Raw genomic sequence first — 25753 nt, 5'->3', positions numbered from 1 at the left:
GACAGAAGAAGGAGATGTAGATGAACAAAACAAAAGAGGACCCCTAAGGGTGCATACATCGTATCCAAATCCTTAAAACAAAAACTAACCGGATGACGACCGAAGAACACCAAACGAAGAACGATGTAGAAGTCGATTACAGTCGCGATTCGATAGCACCTCGGCCTCATTTTTCTCTTCTTCTTCTTCTTCTCTCTAATTTCTCTCCAAATTCTCTTAATACTGAATGTCCAACCCTTTACTCAGCCTCCCTCACGCCTATTTATAGCAAAAAAGGGCACTTGGTGGACTTGTAGCTCGCCCATGCGAGCTGATGCTTCACTCTGAAGTAACCTTGCTCGCCTAGGCGAGTTGTAGCTCACCCAGGCAAGTTGGATACTTCAGCCCTAAGTCATTTGGTGGCCCAAGCGAGCCAGAGGCTAGCCTGGGCAAGCTGGGGTCCAGAAAAAAAAAACCTGAAAAGACCCTTTTGCCCCTATCTTTCGCACCCTTGACCAAAACATCAAATGATCTTTCGTCTTACACGGTAACTGGTGTCGAATAGCTCATTTCGGCTAGTGAGGATCAAAAGATCAGCAAATGATAGTCCCCGGACAAAATTAGGGTATGACAGTTGCCTCTCTTTACTTATCTTTTATTGGAAATAAAAGGGAAGTAAATATAAGGACACTAATTTCATTCGAGCGACCTTGCTATTCGACGGGGCAACTGGCGAAAACTAAGGAAGTGAAACCAAAAACACAATAGGACATTGAAGTCTTATAAAAACATAAAATGGAGGACATTGAAGTCCTGTAGAGTAGAAGACATTTGAAGTTTTTTTTAAGCATAGAAACAGAGGATGTTGAGTCCTAAGAAGCACCAAGACAAGGACATTGAGTCCTATAAAAGGCAGAAGATGTTGAAGTCTTATAAAGTGTAAAAGTTAGAAGACATTTAAGTCTTATAAATGTAAATGAAGATATTGTAGTCTTTTGAAAGCGTAAATGACTGAAGACATTGAAGTCTTTGAAATGTAAATGAAGACATTGTAGTCTTTTGAAAGCGTAAATGACTGAAGACATTGTAGTCTTTTGAAAGCGTAAATGACTGAATACATTGAAGTCTTTGAAATGTAAATGAAGATATTGTAGTCTTTTGAAAGAGTAAATGACTGAAGACATTGAAGTCTTTGAAATTTAAATGAAGACATTGTAGTCTTTTGAAAGCATAAATGATTGAAGACATTGAAGTCTTTGAAATGTAAATGAAGACATTGTAGTCTTTTGAAAGCGTAAATGACTGAAGGCATTGAAGTCTTTGAAATGTAAATGAAGACATTGTAGTCTTTTGAAAGCGTAAATGACTGAAGACATTGAAGTCTTTGAAATGTAAATGAAGACATTGTAGTCTTTTGAAAGCGTAAATGACTGAAGACATTGAAGTCTTTGAAATGTAAATGACAGAGGACTTTGAGTCCTATGAAAGCATAAAGACAGAGGACTTTGAGTCCTATGAAAGATAAAGGCGAGGACTTTGAGTCCTATGAAATCATAAAGCAAAGGACGTTGAGTCCTATGAAACAAGCCAATAAGTACTAGTACCAAAGGGCCTAACCTTATTAGCAAGCAAGTGGTTGACTCTTTGAGAGGGCCTATCATCCCAAACTCAAAAGATAGGGCATTATATTTAGGAAATTGATATATAAAGAGAAATCTATGCACTTATAGCCTAATATGAACATGATTTTTGGGATGCAAATGCATGCAAACTTCATCTTGAAATGCTAGTAATGCAAAAGGTTTTGAATCATGAAAATTTGTGTAATGCTCATGACATTCTTTCCTATTTTTTGTGATTTTGATTTTGATTTGATTTTTTGCTTTTTTTTTCATTTTGTGGAAAACACAGATTGACTGTCTCTTTCTAAAAGACGTGATGACTCATGAGACCTCATCCTATCTTTTTGTGAATCTCTTCGGGGACTCCCTCGGAGTGTATGTTTTGTTTGATTTAGTCACTTGACAATTTTTGAGTGACGGTAATGGAGTCATTTGACATTTAATCAATCAACCGAAATATCGATCCTAGGGTTTTCCCCTTTCTTTTTAAAAACTTTGATTATTCTGCACAGCAAGAAAACATAAGGCTTTGGGATCAATCATGCACCCCATGGAAGGATGGCAATGGATTGTCACACTTTTGGTATGTGACCAAGTGAAACTTTCCCGATTTAAGATCGTAGAGTGATGCCAAGGGTCTGTCAATCCTGCTGAAACTTGATGAAATGGGCTGATCTCGAAAGAACTTATACAATAAAGGCCACCCTTGGATTCAAAAGGAATCCTAAGGAGTTTGCATGAGCGACTAACATCAAATGTACCCTACTATCATAATTGTCTTTGGGCATTTTCCACGAGCTTCTGGTCGAATGAGTTTTCTTCTCAAATGTGCAAGTGCGAAACCTCAAGGATTCTCCCCCTTTTTTATATATATATTTTTCAACAATCACAAGCGTGTACGGGTTTCATTCCAGAATCCCAGCTTAAAAACAAAATTAGTCATTCCTTGATCCACATGGGCTTTATTGGACTTGTAACGTGGTCAGGGGTAAGAGGGCTATGAAAGAAAGGATTAGAGAGGCTCAAAGAGTGTTTGAGGGTTATATTGAGTAAGAACCTTGAGAGTCTTGCTTGTACTTTGGTTCCTTTCAACTCTTGGGTCGGGCTCTACTCCTTTTGTCTTATACATTAATCCTTATTGCACTTTTGTGCCTTCCCTGTAAAATTGGGGGATCTTTTGTCTCTCTTTTTCTTCACTCGCCTTTGGTGTATTTTATTTTCTTTTTCCTTTCATTGTTGCCAAACTTCATGCATGTGTTGTTTGCATTGCTCTTCCCGTCGGTTTAGCAGTGGTTCCTACTCAGGGTTCCTATTTTGTTTTTGTTGTTGTTTTTCTTGTGTGTTGTTTTTAGAAAGAAAAAAAAAAGCTTTGGCTCGGAGAGGGTAGCAAGGGATAAATTAGTGTTTGGGATATTGAAACACGGACATGTGTCATTTCAAATCTTGACAAGATACTTTTGTAGTTTGGATTTTGGGACCAAACCCCCGATAATCACGCTCTTGATTCTTTCTTCCTTTTTTATTACCCTAATTTTTGCCTAGGCCGCCCCTTCGGGTTTTCAACCTACCGATTCAGTAGAAGTTGATTACGGTCGCGATTCGGTAGCACCTCGACCTTGTTTTTCTCTTCTTTCTTCTTCTTCCCTCTGATTTCTCTCCAAATTCTCTTAATACTGAATGTCCAACCCTTTACTCATCCTCCCTCACACCTATTTATAGCAAAACAGGGCACTTGGTGGACTTGCAGCTTGCCCAAGTGAGCTGATGCTTCACTTTGAAGTAACATTGCTCGCCCAGGTGAGCTACAACTCGCCCAAGCAAGCTGATTACTTCAGCCCTAAGCCATTTGGGGGCCCAGGCTAGCTAGAGGCTAGCCTAGGTGAGCTGGGGTCCAGAAAAAAAAATCCTTTTGCCCCTATCTTTCGCACCCTTGACCAAAACATCGAATGATATTTCGTCTTGCATGGTAACTGGTGTTGAACAACTCATTTCGGCTAGCGAGGATCAAAAGATTAACGAATGATAGTCCCTGGACAAAATTAGGGTATGACAGGTATGTTGTCATTCAGCTTTTGCTTTGTTTGATAATGTGATTATTGCTCCCCTTTAATCTATTCTCACATTTTGTCATTTTTCCTATCTCATTTTTTTTGTATCATTTTCATCTTCATCCTCCATCCAGAGTACCTCTTTTCTCTACTCTTTTATTTTTCTTCTTATGTTTATTTGCTTTGCTTTTCCCCCGTGTTGTTGTTTGTTGTGCGTTGTGTGTTGTTCCTAAAAAAAATATTTTTTCTTCTTTTTGTTCTCCGCTCTCAATCTCTGAATATCTATTTTCTGCTCTCAATCTCTAAATATCTATTTTCTGCTCTCAATCTCTAAGCCCATCTTTTCAATGTCCTTTCCATTTGCTTGGGTTAAAAATGACAAAGCTTAAGCGTTCGGGTGTTAAGCTTGGGTTTAAAATATCTATAGTTGCTCTGTTGTTTAGCTTTTGTTGTTCTCTAATGTTTAGTGTGGCTTGATTGTTAAATGAAGTAATAGTACTTTCATTCTAAAAATAATAGTACTTTTAGAATAAATGCTTTTGCTTTTTCAGTAAAAGTAATAGTACTTTCATAAATCAATTGATGCTATAAAAATAATAAAACAAGCACAAAAGTACAAAATACAAATCAAATAACGACCCTTAATAGACATGTGCTATCAAACTGGTCATAAGCAACAATTGTATATTCATTCTATTTAAGAAACATAGGCATACTTCATTCTATGTCATTCATCATTATTATGCCTCCTCTCATTCCTATCCAGTTATGTCTTCAAACACTTCAAGAGAAATCAAAATTAAAGATATCAAACTAGATCAAGGAAAATGGTTTATCAAATGTCAGATTATAAGCTATTTGAAAGTCTGTCAAATAATCAATGGAAAACATGTATCTTTAATTCAGTTCATTCTCATAGATTCAGAGGTATGTTATAACATGAACCATATTTTCATTCTTAGTATTTGCAGTTTCTCATTTTAAATATTTCCAATATTCAGGTGACAATACAATAAAACTAATTACATTTATGCACATTTCTGTATCAATATATAAGGTTCAAAAATTGAAGGTCTAATGAAAGAGAAAATTTATGACAAAATTTTAAAGGATGAGATAAATCCTCAAAAACTTTACACATTTGCTAATGTTAAATTATTAGATAATTTTGGGATCAATTGTATGACTAATCATCATCATATTATGTTGTTTACGAAAAAAATCCATATTAGAAGAGCTAAATATGCTATATATACTAACTTTGGGCTAACACCAGTCCACTTCAATGAAGTTCCTAATCTAAAGCAACAGGCAGACTTCCTAATAGGTATCATATATTATTCATCTTAACTTTTTATATCTATTGTATTATCCTAACATTGGATTTTTCATAGATATAGTTGGTGTTGTTACAGCAAGGTCTGAACCAAAGCGAGATTTGCAGAACACAAACAAGATCACAAAATTCATCTTCGAAATTTCAGACCATATGTATGGTTTTACTTATTTCCAATTTGTCATTTTAAATTAATAGCAATATATCACAATTTTAAGTTCTGTTAAAAATGGATAGGGGAAAACTCAAATTTGTCTTACATGATAACTATGCTGAAGAATGACTAAATTGGTTGATCCATATCACAACCCCAATACTCACAGTTGCAATCCAATTTGCTAAAATAATCCAAGCTTCTCCATTATTATATGGTTAGAAAACCCATATACCAAACTTTAATTTTTTCCTTATTCCTATTTTAAATTAATGATTAATTTTTTTCCTTTTCTATCACTAATTTTCCTCTCATTGTGGAAGGCGATGCTACTGTTGAAACAATTGAGAATACAACAATGATTCATTTCAACCCCAACTAGATGAGTGGCCTACAATAAGATACAAGTAATTAAAATTATTTCAATTCCATAAAAACTTAAATTATTTTTAAACAGTTTATTTGGATCCGCTCTCCTTGACAAACCCAATATTAGATATGTGCCTTTGCAAGTGAATCAGGTAATAAATAATTTGCCTTTTTCAAGAAACACAAAACAAAAAAATAAATTTTTGTACGTGTGATGAAAAGCATCGTACCTGTGATGATGGTCACTAAGAATCTCCAACAATGAATGTTGTGATCACAATGCAAATAGAAAAAGAAAATGTGCCTACAAATTGCAACCATTAAAACCCACATCAATTACTTTGTAGCCAAAAGCTTTTACATAGTTATACAACACAATTAGGACCATAAACATAACATGGTATGATAGATTAAAATAGAAAAGCAGTATGGATAAACACCAACAGTGTAGACAAAAATATCAAAACCCATTTAAGGATATTGGTGATGGATTGGCAAGTGCATCAATGCATCCAAGTAGTAAAGTTAAAATGGAAGTCTGAGTGTCGAATCCACAGGGACTTTATTTGTACTTAGGTAGATGAATATTTTATTGATAAAAGAAATTAAAGAAAATTGACTTGAAAAGGTTATGAGAAAATCAGTAATTTAAAATGGCATAAAATTAAATCAAATAAGAGGAAAAATTAAACAAGAATTTAAATTAATTAATTAATTAAAGACATAAAAGATAAGGAAATCCAATGTTATTGTAGAAGGAAATTTAGAAGATGATGAAAATGTTGGAAACATAGCCTACCAGATCTACTCTTTGATGTAATATTAATGATTTTTCTCTATTTATAATTATTCCAATTTACACCTACATCTACTAGTATATTCTAACTTTGGTCCCCCGCATGAAAGAGCCCAATTTATCTATTTTCTCTTCCAAATCTCTTTGCAGAGCTAAAATAGTAAATTGCATTAAGAATAGAGATGTATAAATGGGTAAACAAATATCAACCTATCCCTAGTGATGATCAAGCCACAAGCAATAATATTAAGCACAGGAAAAGATAATGCAAATGTAATATTCATAAATAGATACGAAGAGAAATTACATTAAGAACTCAAAGAGAGTTTAGCTTCTTATTGTCATGGAGGCTTTACAATTGAAAGAGGGAAATATTTAGTAAAGGGGAAGAAGATAAGAAAGGGAATGGAGGGAAGGAATGACTCTCAATGTTTGTTTCTCCTTCTTCTAGCCTTTGCCTTATATAAGGAATTGTATTCTCTTGGGATTTTTATGTGTATTTTCCTTTTTCTCTCTTCTTTTATAGGTGCAGATTAGCGGATTTCTCAATTAGTCTGCTTTTCTTAATTAGTCTTGTTTTTCTTAATTAGTCTACTTTTCTTAATTAGCTTCATTTCCTTAATTAGTCTCACTTTCCTTAATTAGCCTCAATTCCTTAATTAGTCTCCTTTCCTTAATTGGCATCATTTCCTTAATTAGTCATGTTTTCTTTAATTATCCTTGCTTGTTGAGCTTTATTTTACATACTAAGCATCATAAATTCATCACTTTTAATATTTTCTGCACAAAAACTTAAATGATTTTAATTTAACAATTATTTATTCAAAAAGAAAGAATTAAGAGAGAAAAAATATAAATTCTTATATAATTTAACCCCAAAATATACTCATAATTAGTCCTTATCATATGCACAATGACTTTTACAAGTAATAATATTATTAAAATGTACATATTTATTTATATGATTAACAAAATAAGTGTAGATAAGTTTTACACTTTATTTACAATTTAATATAAGAACAAATAATAAATGATAAACGACAGAGGAGACCTTTATTAATTACATTTCTTCATGCATTTATTGTTTTCAATTTAAGATAAGGACAATTGATAACTGATATTTATTTATTTAGTATGTTGCTACGAGGGATGAAAAAGAATAAAATTAAGACAAATGAAAAGAAGTAAAATAGAGTAAAAGGATAGTGAAAATATAAGTTATCTGATTGAAAAACAATAAAATATTTGAATTAAAATAATGCTAGCTTAGAAAAAACAAAATATAATATCAAATAAAAATATATTATTATTATTCATTATTATTATAATTATTTTTTTATTATATTATTAATATTTAAATCTATATTTTTATCAGCAAAATGAATTCATTATACAAGTATAAAGGATAGAATCAGTTTTGAAAAAAAAAATCATTATTATAATTATTATTCATTATTATTATATCATTAATATTTATTTGTTTTATTCTATAGTGTAATTAAAACTAAGTAGCAAACGAAGATTTAAATATGGGTGAGGCAAGAACTTCTTCATGAAAATTAATGGAGGGTAATAAAGAGAAGATTATGGAATATGTCGATAGTAAACTAATTTTTATTCCTCTTGCATATTATAATTATGTGTATAGATATTATGAGTATAATGTTAATTAACAAGTTGGAAGTAAATTGTTTATAGTATCTGTTTTACTCTTTAGTTCTTCACACCGACAACATGTCAAACAAAGCAGCAAATGATTGCATGTATGGTATATAAAATTCATTCCTTGTTGAAAAAATGGCAAATAACATGAATTAGAAGCACATTTTTGTCCACCACATTATTGGGCTGAGACTAACCAAACCTAACCAAATAAAAGGACTCACGAAATATATATATAACTATGAAATTCTTGTTAAAATTCAAGCAAAATGAATAAACATGGATTTTAATTAATAGTTGACATATATAAAACACAACATGTATGGACAAGAATTGATGCACAAGTTTGGCTTCACTAGGACCAAATGTTTTTATAGCTAACACACACACACACACATATATATATGCACACGTGTTTATTTTTAAAACTTCACAATGTACAAAAGGCTCAATCACCACAGCAATTTAATCAAAGGTTATATATTTTATGGTAGAGTTGTTGTGCCGTGTTACTCTATCCTATGAATAATGCTGTATTATTTCTAATTATCTCTAGCAATTCCTTATATGAATGTTATGTATTTCTCTTCTTTTCCAACCTACATAAAACCCCCTGTACATATCAGTGGCACATAATTTTGTAATAATGTTTTCTTCCTAAAACACACTCATCCCCTTCCTTTATCTCACACTCCCAGTTTTTGTTAAGAAATTCCAGCAATGTGAAAAAAAATCCCAGCATCTATTTGTCTCACCATCATCCCCTTCCAGCAACTATTTGTGTCTTCAATGAATTATATTATCCTTACGCAAGGCACACTACACTCTTCAATGAAACACAACATCATAAGCAACGTCAACAAAATCCCAGCAACGTGACATGAACAACACAACATTACCAACACAGAAACTAAACCAAATGGAACCTTATTAAAAAACCCAAAACTGTCACATGAAAAATACCACACCAGCAACTTCCAAAATCAGCTAACCTCGTCGCTGCCATGGAGAGTTGCAACTGAGAGCAAGACCAACAAAACACCGACAATGTCCGTCAGAGTGAGATCGACAGTGCGAGTGAACCAAGAGTGAGAGTGATGCCAAGAGAACGACGAAAAGAATGAGGACGACGAGATGAAGCATCGTGAGGATTAGAGTGAGACCGATAGTGTGAGGAGATGAAGCACTGTCAGAGTGAGACCGAGAGCAACAAGTGGAACCACCGTGAGAGTGAGAGTGATACTAAGAACGAGGACGGAAGCACCGTAAGAGTTAGAGGGAGACCGAGAATGAGGACTGAAGCGCTGCGAGAGTGAGTAAGGGAGTAAGCAATGGTTAGGGTCATTTGGGCGCCAGAATCTATTATATAGAATAGACCCAACAACATCAGTTTTTACATAAAATCGATGTTGTCCACACAACATCAATTTTAGAAAATCGATGTTAATCTGGGGATGTTGAATCTATATTTTGTAATAGTGTGTAAATTTTCCTTTTTTATAGGATGACGCAGGCTGTTCATGCTAGACTAGCAAGAACCATTCCACAACATTGGTTTTAGAAAACCTATGTTAACTATAAATTCACAACATCATTTTTTTGTAAAACCGATGTTAACTAGAAACTAACAACATTGGTTTATAGGAAACAAATGTTAACATTAAGCTAGGAACACCAGTTTTCTAAAAGTCAATGTTGAGTTTCTGATATTAACATCGGTTTTTCAAGAAATCAATGTTAACCATATATCTTTATTTACGTAAATGTCACCGTGAGTAGATTAACATCGATTTTTCTTGTAATCGATGTTAAACTAGCGATGTTGAATCTATATTTTGTAGTAATGTGTAAACTTTCCTGGATGACGCGGGCTGTTCAGGCTAGAGTAGCAAGAACCATTGATATATATATATGGAGAATTTTATCTGATGTTTTTAAATATTATGTTGTATCTTATTTGATATCTTTTTATAACTAATATATTTTTCTCTATGGTTGATGTAATATTATAATCTCAAAAAATAAATTGTATCGTCCAGAAACAACTATATCTTTGTAATATGTTAAATATGGTAGTATTTGCTTTATTTTCTTCTACAATTTAATCAACCAGAAACAAAGTTGAGGTTGAAGTTTATCACAACAAATTTAATTCAAAATCTATCTTTTGTGATTCAGACAGTGAAAAATCTGCTAAATCTTAGGCTCCTAATGATCAAGGTACATGTTTGCTTCTTTTGTCATTATTTTTTAATGTGCATAATGGTTGGCTTTAATTCCAAAACTTAATAATTATTGGTTAACTCTTATATCATTTTTAAAGGAGCTTGGAGAAGACAACCCAAAGAAATTCCAGAACCGTTGGATAGGATGTTAGGATATACTTTTGCCTTCAGAGTTAGAGCTCAACCAAAGCTTAATAATTCTGGTGTCATGGAAATGTATGATGATCAGCAATTGATGAAACTTATAATGGATCGACTTAGACCTAATGAGAAGGTCTTCAACATTTTAGTTTTTCCTATGATTGATACTATATTCTGAATATGTGTGTGTGTGTGTATTTAGGTGTGATCATACATATTTACTCATGATATATCTCGATGTACATGCTTTGTTGATGTTTTGTGGATGATAGACACCAAACTAATATGAATATGTAATCAACATTTTGTATGGTTACTCTCCAACTTGATATTGATATCAGCATGTTACTTCAAATTCTATTTCCTCTACCAAATGATATCTTCAGCATTTAAAAATCATAGTGAGAACAACTTTCATCTCTCGCCATTAAAAAAAGTTCTCAGCCTTCTAGCTCTAATCAATTTCGAAAAAAATATAGATTTTTTTACAAAACTAAAGTTAACAAAGATCATTTTACTGATCTATTCCTGTATTTTGTTCATATGAATCTTTTTTTAAAAAAAGTCAATGAATTAGTAATAGATTATGAGCTTCGAATGAGATTGACCATTTTGCTTAATTTTAAGTATATAATTTTCAACTATCACTAAGGTTAAATCATTACTATAAATTCCTCATATATACAATAACAATTTAAGGCGCATTTCAATTATAGAGTTTGTAAATCAAAATATTGATTCTAACCAATCACTTTCTTTTACTAAAATTTTATCACATTTGTATCTAATACTCTACACTTTTTTAAAAATATTTTACTTTAGCTTATATGCAACTACATTTGGGATAATTTTATATTTTTATTAAAAACATGTTATTAAAACAAATAAAAAGACTTTTATTAAAAATATGTACACTCTTATTTATTTATTCTTTTACTAACCTAAAAACTGTATTTCATTGTAATATATATTTATGTTAAACTTAACAATAACTTATAAAATTATGTGACTTGCTCACTAAATTAACATGCAATCAACCCAAATTAACATGCAATCACTACAAGAAAAATGGTATATGCCTACAGACAAAAATCATCATTAGATGTTAAAAATACGTTGGTAAATGTATTAAAGATTTTGTCCTACGGACATTTTGGCTATCAACTTCGAGGGGTCATACAATGACAAATTATAGTCTGTCAGTAGAGGTTTTATCTACGGATTTACTTTCACATATAATTATATTTGATTGTCACTATATGTGATTCCTATAATTCACAATATGCATAGGTAAAAGTCATTAACTTATATCTACAACTTCTAATTGTAGGTAAAAATATTAACTTGTACCTACAACCTCCAACTGTAGGTAAAAGTCATTAACTTATGCCTACTATTGAAAGATTGTAGATACAAACCATTAACTTGAACTTATAGGCTTTAATCATAGGTAAAAGTCACATAATAAAAAAATCACATTGCTCATTGTCTATTAGGATGCTTTATGTTTCCAAATTATTATTATTATTATTATTATTATTATTATTATTATTATTATTATTATTATTATTATTATTATTATTATTATTATTATTATTATTATTATTTATTATTATTATTATTATTATTATTATTATTATTATTATTATTATTATGGAGTTATCTAGATAAAATAAATATTGTAACACCGCGTTTTCTTTGGTAAAAAATTAATTAATTAAAAGAGTGTTTTTATAATTAATAAAATAAACTAGAAAAATAGGAATAAGAATTAAGTCATCAGATTTTTCACTATATAAAGAAACTTTTAACCCCAAAGTAGCTTTAATTTACAAAACATTTTTCTGTTCATTTTTTCTTTAATGCTCAAGAATCCTAACAAAAAAACCGGCGGAGGAGCTCTAGAAAACACCAAAGACGCCACTATTGCTAACGGAGAATGCTTGAGCAACTACATCGAGGTAAAGGATGAGTTACTCACACTTAGGGATTAGAATGAACATATGTAGGGATCCCTAGATGATAAATTTTAGGTTATTTTGGGTTGTTTTACGAATTTCAATTCACGAACCCTTTCTAATCGAAAATTTCATACGCTAAATTGAGTTTAATATCTACCACCGTAAACGTTTATGATTATGTTTTACTGTGTATTGACATAATAATTTTTACTGAAGCGGCGTGGTGTTATCACAATTTTTTTATTTCTGAGTTGTAGCATATTTCTAAATGAGTTCTTGTGTATTGACCATTGTTTTCTAATTGTCACTCAATTGTTATCACTCGAAGTAAATGTTTGGCACAAATGAATTCTATATACCATTGTATAAGTTCTTTTATATATATATATATATATATATATATATATATATATATATATATATATATATTCTCTAAAAACATATGAAAAAAAAGTAAAATAATAAAAAAAGAATAAATTAAATAAATTCATTGAAATTATTGCTTAATAATAATTATTTCTGCTACACTTCAATTTAATTGTTGTAGAGGCTCTTTTTAATTGAAAATAGTATAATTTGATTTAATATATATAAGTTTTGTATCATGTAAATATTACTATTGTGTGATGTGTGTATGATTCATGATGTATGATAAGTTGTTATATTGGGATTATGAAATGGTGATTGAGAATGTGTGTAAGTGATAAATTGGGTATGTAATAAATTGTGAGATACATGTGTATTGAGATATTGTATGTATTAAATTGTGAGTTATGAACTTTGCAACCACACAACTGCAAGATCATTTAAGGGCGATGAGTCTGTGATGGGCTCCACCGTGGGAACCTGACAAATTTAATCACTTGAGGTGTGATGAGTTAAAATGATTTAGAAAATAATTGAGTAGTTGTGCGTATTGCATAGTTCATAGGTAGAGTCTATGTGTTAAAATATTTTCTGGGTTGGACTTGAATCAGAAGGGAGAGGCTCTGATGGACTCTTCGAAGTCTAGGCCTTGGGAGTAAATACACTCGGTTTTAGTGTTTCTTTAAGCATGTGTCAATCCCACATGATTGGAGCATTCTCACAAAATAAAGTGACCTTGACTGGTCTCCTTATGATTTCACTTAGTGAGAGTAACCTAACTTACCCATTGTGAGGCATGTCTTGTCATGTGCTCCTAGGCACCCGACGAGGGTTTTCACTGAAAATGGTATCACATTACATGTAGGCTTGTGTCTAGTATATCCGTTGCATAACGCTTGTGTTTGACTTTTATTAAGTTAATGATTGAGGTTTTGGTGTTGTTTTCTGGAGTGTGTGAACTTGAATAAGTGTGAATAATGTGTGAGATTTTGTGGAATGATGTTGTTTATGTAAATTCAGCTTTGAGTATTATATGTTTAACATGTCCTAGTGCTTTATTATATATGAATATGATAACTCATTCTCTATGTGTGTTTGTGTTTGGACTGAATGTCATTTTATTTCATGTGAGTCAACAAATGACGAGTTACATGCTGGAGATGGAGAGGCTTAGCCTTTTTCAGGGAAATGCTCTGATAAATGGGACATCAGGACATGAGATTTTATTTCATATGTTACAATTCCATGAATAGTATAGTTGTTTTATGTTTTTAGTTATTAGTTTGACTTCTTTTCATTTAGAATGGACGACATTGTTTTGAGCCGAGATGATTTTATTATTTATTTGGACAAATTCTATTATGATGTTAGAAAAATAAATGTGAACCTTTTACCTTTTTGAAATGTTTTTATTTAAATGTGTTTTAAAACTTTTATTTAATTCTGTATTTCTATTCCTTTTATTATTAGTACATATATGTGTGGAGTAGAGGGAGTCACAAAAATCAATTGTATCTAAGTTAATCGTCTAAGCTTTTTAAAAGTTCAAGGAACTAATCTATGCAATAAAGTAATTGTCTTACTTTAAAAAAAGTTCTAATAGTTTTGAAACGTCAAAGCAAACATTGAAAATTCACAAACATGGACTAATAAAACTCCTCTTTCTCTGAGGGATGAAGGGGACAAAGGTCCATTTCCCGGGGAAGTCACATTAATCACAAAAACAAATAAGAGTATTTATGTATCCCAAAACACCTAACAAAGATGAGATGATATCTAGCATCTACAATAACCACATCTAAGTAAAATCACATAATCACAAAAATAAACTAAAGTATTTATGTCCCAAAACACCTAGCCAAGCTGAGATGATATCCAGCACTCACAATAACCAACAAAATAGTCACATTCAAGTAATCACTGATCTGCACATTCATAAACTAAGTTAGCAACAAATTTTTAAAATGATCAAGCATATATACAAGAAAAAAATGTCTTTACCTCAAAACCATTACTTGGTTATCTTCATTGTTGTAAGTCATTACAATGACATAAAGGAATACATATTAACATATACAAATGAATATCTTATGCAAATAGATGTGATAGCTTTTCAATTATAGTTGCATAGGTATGTGAATCAAATCAACTAACTTGGCCTATCTTGAAGCTTAAAAATTAGACTACTTAGATGCTACAACTACTCCAATCTGATTTCAATATTTAATTTCTAAATTAGACTACTTAGAGCTAAGGTGCACTACTGTGTCCCTTTTGCTTGATAATAACTGAATAATTTGTTTCCTTGTGTGCTGAAATACGTACATACCAGCAATTTGAAAATGAATAATTTAGTTTCAGATTTGATAAGATTGTAATCCCTCGTATCTACATGTTTGTCTTTCCTAGGCTGGCTTTAGCTTCTAGGGATACATAAATTTTCACTTTCACAACCTCTTAATTAAACAACATACCTTATATAGCTGAGGCTCCCTCCCCCTATCTTTAAATTTTAGCATACGATGTTTAATTTTTTATACAACATTTTTTAAAAGGAGGTGTTACAAGATTTAAAATTTAACAAAATTTATAAAGAGGTGAAGCAGTGAAAAGGGAAAATTATTTTAATTGACCAACTAGCAACAAGAGCTGAAAAAATAAAACATAAGAATGCAACCAAAACATATTTTAATAAGAGTGTGCATTCAAATAAAAACTAAAATGTTAACAACTACAAGATCTAACCAACATTAAATTGAGTGATGGTAGTAAGATCCGTAGTTACTAACTTTTCCACATCAGCTGGATCAACAACTTCACACCGCATAAAAAACAAGACCCCAATTATATTCTATTTCTATCAGATTCACTCCTTTAACAAAATTATACAAGACTATTTTTCTACTCCACTTACTTCTACGTTGAATGCTCCCATGTGGAATCCAGTATACCCTTCTTGAACGGTGTCAACAAGTCCACAAGTGGAAAAAATTATGGGTACCTGTAGAAAAAATTTAATGTTTAAAGAGTAGAAAAAATTGTCAGGGAACACCAAGGTGTAGATGAGAAGGAAACAGACAAAAAAAAAAAGCATAGTCTATATCGTTCCATATGGCATGACATGCAACTGAACTAGACCACGGGGTTCAAATCTAGGGATCACTATAAGTTTTTCTTCTATGAAATATAGCAAGACACATCATTACGAGTAGGGGTGGAAATGAGCCAAGCCAAGCCTTACTAGGCTTGAGCTCGACCCGAGTTGAATACGTAAGGCTTGAGCTTGACTCATTACCTGTCATAGGTTTTTTTTTAAGGCTCGGCTCGGCTTATATAAAAGCCTGGCTTGGCCCACGAGCCTATTTAAAAGTCTATTTAAAGACGTCTTTGATTAATTAATTATTTTAAAACCTAGTGAAATACTAACTAAAAAAAGAAACTTATAAAATTTCGTATAAGTAATGTACAAATCCAAAAATAATTGATAAACAAAATCATATTGAATTCAAGTCGTTAAAGCACAAAGTATATCAAAAGAAAATAAAAAGAGCATAATATTAAAAAATGTATGGATTAGAGATGATTTGCAAAAAATGAATTTTATTCTACGTGAACAGTGTGCATGAACAGTAATAAAAACTGAAATTCTAAAATCCTAGAATTATTCTCCTCTCCGAAAAAAAACTCCCTAAACTAAAACCTTGGTGCTGTTATATAGGTCCTCAGCCCCAAAGCTTACAAATCTATTTTAAGTCTAAACCCATAAACGAAATAAAATAAAATCTGGACAAGATAAGATAAGATGGGATGAAATAAAATCTGAATAAAATAAAATCTAGATAGAATAAAATCTGGATAAGATAAGATTTGATAAAATAAAGTTATTATTATTATTATTATTATTATTATTATTATTATTATTATTATTAGTTAAACAAGCCGGCTTGTCAAGCTTAACAAGCTTTTTTTATGATTTGAGCTTGGCCTTTTTATCTAAAAAGACTTTTTAAAAAGCTTGAGCTTGCCCTTTATAGTAAATAAGTCAAGCCGAGCCGAGCCTTACATAGGCCGAGCCGAAGGCCCTCGACAAGCTGCTCGACTCATTTCCACCCCTAATTACGAGCATCAGTCTTCCAAATGATTAAGTATAACTAGTAAAAAAAAAGGTGCAGAACAAAAGCCATGTGTGACAAACCTGGCAAATAAATTTTGTCATTCCAACACCCATTCTTTTTGATAATGTCCACAATTGCTTCCTGATAGCTGCAAAATTAATCATTGCCAACATTTAATTTGTTTGTCATAGAATGCACATCCATAACTCTAATTACATATATAAATCTAAATGATAGTACTAGTATTTGGTAGAGCAATTAAATACACTTCATCAAACTAACTTTGAAGAAAACATGATGCTTAATGCAATAGGTGTTTGAAAAAATGTCCCTTATTTTAGTGAGTGAACGCATCCCTCACATAATCTCTCTCTCTCTTCCAATTTTGGTCTGTGAGTGGTAGGGCCACAAGGCATATACCAAGAATTCTACCACTGAATCTGCTTGTTTCCAACATTATTAAATGAAAGTAGGAAGCAAACGAATAAAGATAATAACTCATACTAAGTTCTTCAGCTGCTTCAAAATTTGCCCACATTAGCACACTAGTTCCTCTGAAAGTTCCTCCACTAGAAAGCAAAAGATTGTAAGCTCAAGTTCCACAGCTAGCTTTCTTGTGTGCTCAAGTTCTCTCAAGTCAATGAAGCTTGAATTTTTCAGGTGAAATGACCTAACCATATCATTATCTACATGCAACAAAATATGACTGAACACTAGAAGAAAATTTGGTTGATAAACAAAATGATATAGGAGAGAATCATCAAGTAGCAATGTTGTTAAGTAATTATTAGAGAGTTTGATACACTAAATTTCAAAACCGAAACAAGTTCTTCTAATGCACTTTGCAATTTCTCAGTGCTTTGTTAGTTAATAAAAAAAAATAGAATGCAGAAGAGGCATTCCTTAAAATTGACTTTTGCAAGAAAGTCCTGGAGAAATAAAAAACTGAGTCCTGTTAAGTGCCTTAGATGTGTGGACCAATCTAAAAAACTAATAAGAACTAGAGAAATCATGTTTGACTAACCACCTCAAGCTAGGGCTGTAGAGCAAGCTTTTGAGCTCTATCATCTTTTAACTGCTAAGGAATAACTTCACAGTTGCACATATAAATTAGGTGGATTCTGAACTTGTAATAGAGTTTTTATCATTTTGAACCTGCTCTAAATCTGACCTTGCACAAAAATACAACACAAAGATTAGTAGCCAAAGTGATTTCCCATCACAAAGAGAGACCAATATGCATACTCATACTTGTATTCCATTTTCCCTATTGTACGGTCCTAGGTCAATATCGCTTGTTCCATTTTCTCACCTGTTAACTCAAGAGATTTTTACATGAGCTAGCTAACATTCAGAGAGGAAACAACATAGCATTTTTTTTATAAAAAAAAACATCAATCAAGGCACTCACATGATCAAATAATTTGATTATTCAAAGGATTACAAAGCCTAGAATAAAACAGAACAAATTGAAATGGTAAGATGATTAAAATTTGAATGAGAAATGACAATTGGAATTTGGAAGAACAAAAAAGAGCAAAAGCCAAAATAAAGTGAAATTTAAGTGAGAAATAAGAAATAGGTAGCAATATAAAAAAAAACAAGTGAATTCCAGTTTCATATCCTATTATATTCCACCGAATTCCCTCCCTTGCCTTCCTAATCCTACACACCTACCATGAGTGTGATTGGTTACAACTTACCATTCAAAAACCTAAGATACTCTCTCCTTGCATCTTACCTTATCACTAGTACGAGCTACTAATCCCCTAGTATCCATTCTATTTCTTTTAACATCAACTTAGTAATTGTGCTAGACAAAACCAGGTTCTAGACATAATAGGTACAGTGGCAATAACTACTACACATTTTAAACATCGTATCACCATCACATCTCATGATTAACAAATCATCAACATTTCCTTTGTGAGAATTGATATGTGCTCCAATTCATAAAAAATAATTGGTATCAATAGTTATTAGTATAGTCATTCAGAATAAATTGGAAATCTTAATGCTTGTTTAAGTTGTAGAGTACTGCTTTTGTGAGTAAAATCATTATTAAATCAATGGCGTAGACCAATCAGGAAATGACATACAAGTTCTATTTGAAAGGTATTATGGCTACAAAGCTTCAAAGTCTTAAATGTAATCATTCAAAATTCAGAATTAATCAAATACAGGATTCAGAAACATAGGTTTAAGTTTACTCCCTGTCACAATGAGTCTGTATATGATGAATTGCTCAATTCCTCATAACAGGAAAAATAGAATTAGTCATATAGGTACTTCACCATTACAGAGCAATTAAATCAAATATTAATTAAAGAAAAAAAGTTCTATCACAAATAAAACCTTTGCATAGTAGTCTTCAACTTGAACTCTACAATCACATTGGATAGAGTGATGAATTCAACATCAAATCCTACAAAGATTTGAGAAAAAATGAATGGTTAGAGCATTGCAAAGAGTTGATGAAATAAAAAAGAGAAATCAAAAGCATTGATGAATCAATGAGAGTAAGAAGCTGAGAGAAACTCACGAAGAGAAATTGATAGAGATGTCAAGGAACATGAGGGTGAAAGTGCCACAACGAGAAAGGAATCGCTAGACTGAGAGAGGACTCACGAGAAATCGCGAGACTGAGAGAACGTAAGAGAGGAATGAATGACGTGGTTTCTTTTGAGTTTTCACCGTCAGAAAAAATTGGGAAGTGAGACTGAGATGTTAGTATATAATATTTAATTTTAAATTTAGCTAGGAAATTTTTTTTGGTAGCTAATATATAGTTAAATTCCTTGAAATTTGCTACTAATTAAAATAATAGCTAAAAATAGTAGGAAACTTAAGATTTTCTTGCAGTGGAAGGATACATGGAAACCTTGCATCAAAGAAAAAAAGTGAGAAGACCTTGTGGTGTTGAGTTTCAGAGGAACTATTTTAAAAATAATTATTTTAATATGTATTTATTTTTGGGAATTTTGCCTATATTATATATAATATATATATATATATATATAGAAACTTTTTAAACTTTATCTACAGCAGTCAATTTTAATGTAAGTTTTATAAGATTTTACCATAAGATTTTTGAAACTTTATCAACATTGAATATTTATAGGTAAAACTCATTTTGAGTTTTACTTATACCAAATAATAATAGGTATAAATCTTTTAAATTTTTATGTACATCAAATAGTTATATAGTTATAAGTATAAATATTTTTTAACTTTTACTATAATAATTTATGTCTATAGGTAAAAGTATTTATAAGCATACGTCACTTTTTCTTGTAATGAATCAATCGGTACGTACACACAGGTTACCAGTGATCACTTTGCTAAAATTTTATTTCATATGTGTCTAATACTCTACACTTTTTAAAAAAAAATTAACTTTAACTTATATGCAACTATATTTGAGATAATTCTATTCTTTTATTAAAAACATCTTATTCAAAATAAATAATAAAATTATTGTTAAAAAATATGTACATTCTTATTCTTTTGCTCATTCCACTAAAATATATATTTATGTTAAACATAACAAATAACTTATAAAATTATGTAAATTGCCCTCGAAACTAACATCAAATCGACCCGTGAGTTGAGTAGGCACGGGTTAAGGCTAGTTAAATTAAAATATAAGTTTACTATTTATCGGCAACAAAGAGAAAGACCAATAGAAATTGAACACCTATGGCAGCAAATCAGCATTATTGAACCCCGAACACAGTATCATCCGCGTGATTCACATGGAAAACCTTAACAAACACCGGGAATGTGATATTTTTTTTCCTATAAATACCTTCTAATTATTATATATTTAACTGGACGGCTCCATACATGCAACACAGCTGGTGGATGATACAAGGTGAAAATACTAAAAGATCTGAAAAGGAACCTTAGTTGATACATGGTCTAATGTTTTAGATATATTTAGAAGACAAATATCATTCATACAATACATTCTTTCAATACTTTTTACAATTCATTTTTTCTTTTATGTTAAAATATAATTTTGATCTCTCTATAATATTTAATTTATAATGTTAGTCTTTTATTTTTAAATTAAGATATTTAATCTTCTTATTTTTTAAAATTAATAATTTTAGTTATTCCATTTGTTAATCATTTATGATCAAATGTTGACTGACGATTGGTATAGCATATTAGTGGTGACAACACTTATGTAGGTTGCTTATATGAAAAGAAATTTAAAAAAAAGTGAAAATAAATTACTTGAGTCAGACTTGAACCTAGACCTTTTAGACAATATAAGAAAAGAATAAATCATTGTATCATTTACTTCCTTAATTAATATTGTAGACATTATTTCATATGTGTTATCACATCACGAGTTATCATTAGCATATTTATCTAATTAAAAAAATTATGAGTAATTAAAAATTAAATTACATTAATTAGTACATAAATTATTTAATGTAATTAGTTAAAATATGTTTTTGGTTCCTGTAAGTTAGTATTTTTTATTTTTGGTCCATGTAAGTTCATTTTTTCAATTTTAGTTTCCGTAAGTTTGTATTTTTTCAATTTTGGTCCCTATAAGCTTTTTTTCTTCATTTTTAATCCTTTTAAATTTTTGTTTTTTCAATTTTAGTCCCATTAAGATTCTATTTTTTTTCTCATTTATAATCCTATTAAGTTTACACTTACAAGGACCAAAATTTGAAAAATGTAAACTTAAATGGACTAAAAATGAACAAAAAGACTTACAAGAATCAAAATTAAAAAAGTGCAAACTTATAGAGACTAAAATTAGAAATTGAATTTATAGGGACCAAAAAAGAAAAAATATTAACTTACAAAGACTAAAAATATATTTAAGTCAACGTAATTTATACAAATTGCATAAATTTATATTAACATGTAAATTATCTAAAAAATTAAATATTAAAATTTTATGAATTTAAATAATTACACTAAAATAATTTACATATTAAACTTTTTATGTAATTTGTATAAATTATACAAAATAATTTATATAAATAATTAACATATTAATTTATATAACTTTATTGATTTATATAATTAGAATAAAAAATTTATTTGTTAAATAAATTTTTATAGTTAAAGTGAAAATATTATGTAAGTACTCTAAAAAATTAAAAATTAAAGATTTATTAATTTTTATCATTAGAATAAAAATAATCTACATATTAAATAATTAAATAAAATAAAGTATACAAATAGTTTACATGTTATTCATGTAATTATATTGATTTATATATAATTAGAATAAGAATATTTTATATATTAAAATAACTTTACATGATTTGTATAAATTATATAAAATAATTTATGTAAATAATTTGCATATTAATTTATTAAATTTAATTAATTTATATAACTAGGATAAAATAAGAACAATGTTTTCATATTAAAATAAATTTATATAATTAAAATAAAAATATGTAAATTATTAAAAATTAAAATGTAAAATTGTATAAAAATAAAAAATATATATATATTCAATAAAAAAATTAATTTATAAATTTTTATAATTAGATAAAAAAAAAAGATAATAACTTGTGATGTGATCATAAGTAAGAAATATTGTTTACAATGTCAACCTAGTAAACAAATGAAAAAATGATTTATTTCTTTGTTATTGTCTAAAAGGTTAGGGATTCAAGTCCCATCCAAATATTTTGTATTTTTTACTTTATTTAACTCCTTGTTACATAAGTGTCATCCCAGCAGCCTACATAAGCGTAAACAATTTGGACCAAAAGTGCATTTTATGTAAACATGAAGATGTCATTATGTATATTCTTTTATGTTGTTGATGATGAGTTGTAATTGATAAACACTAGTCTTGATTAGGATGATTGTTAATGCTTTAATGTTTGATTGTGTGTAAAGTCATGCATATGTACATCCTAGACTAGGATATGTAATTCAACATGCTGTAATTGATTAGCATTGCATTGATCCATGATGGTTAGCCTTTGAGAATTGAAACTTTCATAAATTGGTTTTTAAAATCTCTAAGTTTCAATTCTACATCAATAAAATCGATTATATGCTAACATAGTAGACTAAATCGTGACCCTATATCTTAGAATTGAGATAGGTGCGAAATAGTCGACTATCTTAAAGATCTAATCAACTATATTGAGACTCAAGAGTTTTTTAATTTTGCAAATAGTTGACTATATGAGAATATAATTGACTATTTGTTCTTCAAGAAACTTAGGTGATGGGAAGAACAATATAGTTGACTATCTCTATGACTTAGTCGACTATTTATGTTCCAAGGCTATAAAAATGATTTTTTCGAAGGAGCTCGATTGTGACGCCATTGTGATTTTCATTGAGAGAGCTTTAGAACTCCTAAGTGTCATCACCATTTTGATCCTTTGATTGGAAACTCATTTTTACATGGAATCAATGGATGTATGCATTAGATCATGAAGAAAAGTTGATACTACATAGGAAATATTTTCAAACTTTCACATCTTTCACTTATCAGGTGAAATATTTCCTTAGTTTGTGTTTTGATTTTCATTTTTATTGAGTGGGTTACTCAATTGTGTTCATGTAGTGGGTTTTCTACATGTGGATTTTAATTCTTGATAGTTTTTCAAGGGTTAGTACATTTGTAAGTGTATTTGCTTGTGAGTTTGGTTGTAACTCAAAGATTACAATGGAAAGATCCTAGTGAGTTACTATGGACCAACTGGATGTAGATTTCTTTGAAATCAAACTAGTATAAATTGTGTTTGCATTTTGTCTCTAACCCTTCAACTCTTATATTGCTTCTTGCTTAAGTTTCTTAACATTTATGTGTTGATATTTGTTTTGTATTATTGTGTAATTGTTTATCTGTGATCAAGAAATCAAAGGGTATTTGCAACACACCTAAATCTCTTGTTTCAACTAGATTAAAGGAAGCAAATTGTGAAAAGTTTTCAATTAGGTCTAAAATCAAGTTGAAACCAGTTCACCTCCTCTTGGTTTGTATTTCTATGTGCCATTATTTCTAACATTTTAGTCTTTCTTTCTTTTCTCTTGGTTACATAATTCCTCTTGTTCCATATTTCTTTTACCTATTTTTCTTACCTCTCTTATTTGTTATAAATTACCAAAGTTAATTTCCAAGTATAAGTTTGATGTAGAAAATTTGCAAGTGCACGGTATCGTCAAGTAATAATATCGTTCTTTCCACAAGGATCGCGTATTTGGCCATGTGAAATCACAAATTTCAATAGAATTAAAATGGAATAAAAAATATTTGATAATGAGAATTTATTTTAATAAAAATGGAATTTGGAAATTAATTGTAGAAACAAGAAGGCAATTTATAATGACTAAAATCCAATAATTAAAACCTTCAAAGATCAGATTTCACAGAATGAAAATCAATAAAATAATTTAACCATCCATGTACTTTTACAAATTACTATTGAAGGCAAATCAACCAAAGGTAACCCCTATTCTTTCTAAAGTTATGAAGGTGTATCTAATTAAATTCACTCATACTTTCCTGGTGGTTCTATTTAGTTAGATCCTTTAAATTCTTTGTTAATTCATTTGTTCCTCTTAGGGTTTAACCTACTATCATGGTTTTACACCTAAATTTTTCCCTATGTATTGGGTTCTCCTTTCAGTACTTCCCCAAATCCCTAAAAATGTCAAATGCAGGTCAAATTTGCTTAACATGATAAACACAATAGGAAGAAATCGACAAAAACATTCACACAAAGATAAATTTAAACTACTTCATTAATAAATTATAGAGATAATGTCCATTCCTAGAAGAAAAGAGAATTACTCATAGGTAGCCATCAAATCCAATAGAAAAATAGAAATAAGAAAAGAAAAAGATCCAACCGAAAAAGAGAGAAAGGAAAACAGATATTCTCGCTCTTGCTGTAAGTTGCCAATTAGTGCAAAGTTCAAAACTCTAGAACAATGCCTAAAAACCTATTTAAAGAACATGGCTAAAAAGGGTTCAAGCCCAAATAAAATAAAATAAAAATGTAAAAATCCGTTGCAAAGTCCGTCGCACAATCATGCACCCTGCTTCCTCCCGATTCAACTCAGAATAAAAAACTAGCACAACCATGCCAATCTCTTGCACGATTGAGCAAGTCTTCTAGGGCTTCTGATGAGCTTCTTTTTTCCTCTAAAGCTTCCAACTTCAACTCACATGATCCGTAATTCATCAAATCATCCATGGAGCGCTTCCAATCATGATAGAATCCCCTCCTATAACACAAAAATACCAAAGGCGTACCTAGTTAAATACAAAAAAGACACATACAAATGTAAAGACTAAGTCCTAAATGACAAACTAAGAAGAAATTCCTAAATAAATTGACACCTATAAATGACCTAAAATGCAGGGCATCAAAGTTCTCTATTTAGAAGTCAGATCCATATGAATAGCGATGAGTCCAATTACTATGAAGCTACCAAAGTAGTAAAGTGGTGCAATTGATAAACTCTAGTTAGTACATCTTTGAATTTATATTAGATTATTCAGAATTTTTTTTATGTAAAGGTTGCAGGATGAACCACTTTGACAAAACAAGGATATTAAAACTATGTTGGCACCCGCTAAAAGGGCAAAAAGAGAATGAACAAGGAAACATGGGGGACTACACCAAAACGCATTAAAAACACAATAATTGCGAGAAAAATAGCGACTAATAAACTATGGGAGAGACTCCCACCAAATGATATCTAATTGATGGTCTACTCCAAAATTTGTCAATTTATCAGCACCCTGATCACCCTTCTTGTAGAGATGAGTGTTGAAATTTTGTATTCCAATAATTAATCTGAACTAATATTATAAGACAATTATATTAAATATTTATCATTAGTGAGTTTTATTTTATGTGATCAAATTAAGTGAATCCGTTAGACAACCAAATCAGATTATATGAACTTAAATGAGAAAATGTCAGTGTTGGCTCATTAAGGGATAATGAAAACCCTATTAGGTTA

The 25753-nt window shown here is 30.4% G+C and overlaps 1 protein-coding gene across 13 annotated transcripts; it reads right to left on the bottom strand.

Moving 5' to 3' along the window:
* Nucleotides 1–14242: 14242 nt before the first annotated feature.
* LOC102666757 (granule-bound starch synthase 1, chloroplastic/amyloplastic) lies at nt 14243–19474 on the bottom strand. 13 transcript variants are annotated; one of them, XR_005890634.1, is made up of 8 exons: nt 19317–19474; nt 19130–19199; nt 18186–18223; nt 18026–18086; nt 17802–17940; nt 17279–17460; nt 16855–16922; nt 14243–15660 (listed from the first exon to the last, which is right to left on the bottom strand). XR_005890634.1 is itself a non-coding variant. In XM_006573143.4 (6 exons), exons 3-6 carry the CDS (start codon nt 17310–17312, stop codon nt 14498–14500), a joined length of 282 nt encoding a protein of 93 aa, XP_006573206.1. In that variant the 5' UTR covers nt 17313–17460; nt 19130–19199; nt 19317–19474; the 3' UTR covers nt 14243–14497. The 13 variants fall into 13 exon arrangements, 2 of the variants coding, with proteins under 2 accessions (XP_006573206.1, XP_014629813.1); XR_005890630.1 differs by lacking the exon at nt 18186–18223 and having other exon boundaries at nt 14243–14584; nt 15574–15660; nt 17273–17460; XR_005890629.1 differs by lacking the exon at nt 18186–18223 and having other exon boundaries at nt 14243–14584; nt 15574–15660.
* Between the last annotated feature and the right edge of the window lie 6279 nt (nt 19475–25753).

Source organism: Glycine max, chromosome 1 (assembly GCF_000004515.6).
Source record: "Glycine max cultivar Williams 82 chromosome 1, Glycine_max_v4.0, whole genome shotgun sequence".
Classification (NCBI taxonomy): domain Eukaryota; kingdom Viridiplantae; phylum Streptophyta; class Magnoliopsida; order Fabales; family Fabaceae; genus Glycine; species Glycine max.
This window is presented reverse-complemented; position numbering and strand designations above follow the sequence as displayed.

Coding starts and splice junctions, on each gene's coding strand:
- LOC102666757 (XM_006573143.4), bottom strand. CDS start 17,312: ATGTGGGCAAATTTTGAAGCAGCTGAAGAACTTAGTATGA. Junction 16,923..17,272: donor AGCTGAAGAACTTAGTATGA/GTTATTATCTTT, acceptor TTAATTTTGCAG/CTATCAGGAAGCAATTGTGG. Junction 14,585..15,573: donor TGGGAGCATTCAACGTAGAA/GTAAGTGGAGTA, acceptor ATGAATGTGCAG/ATCAGTGATTACTTGAATGT.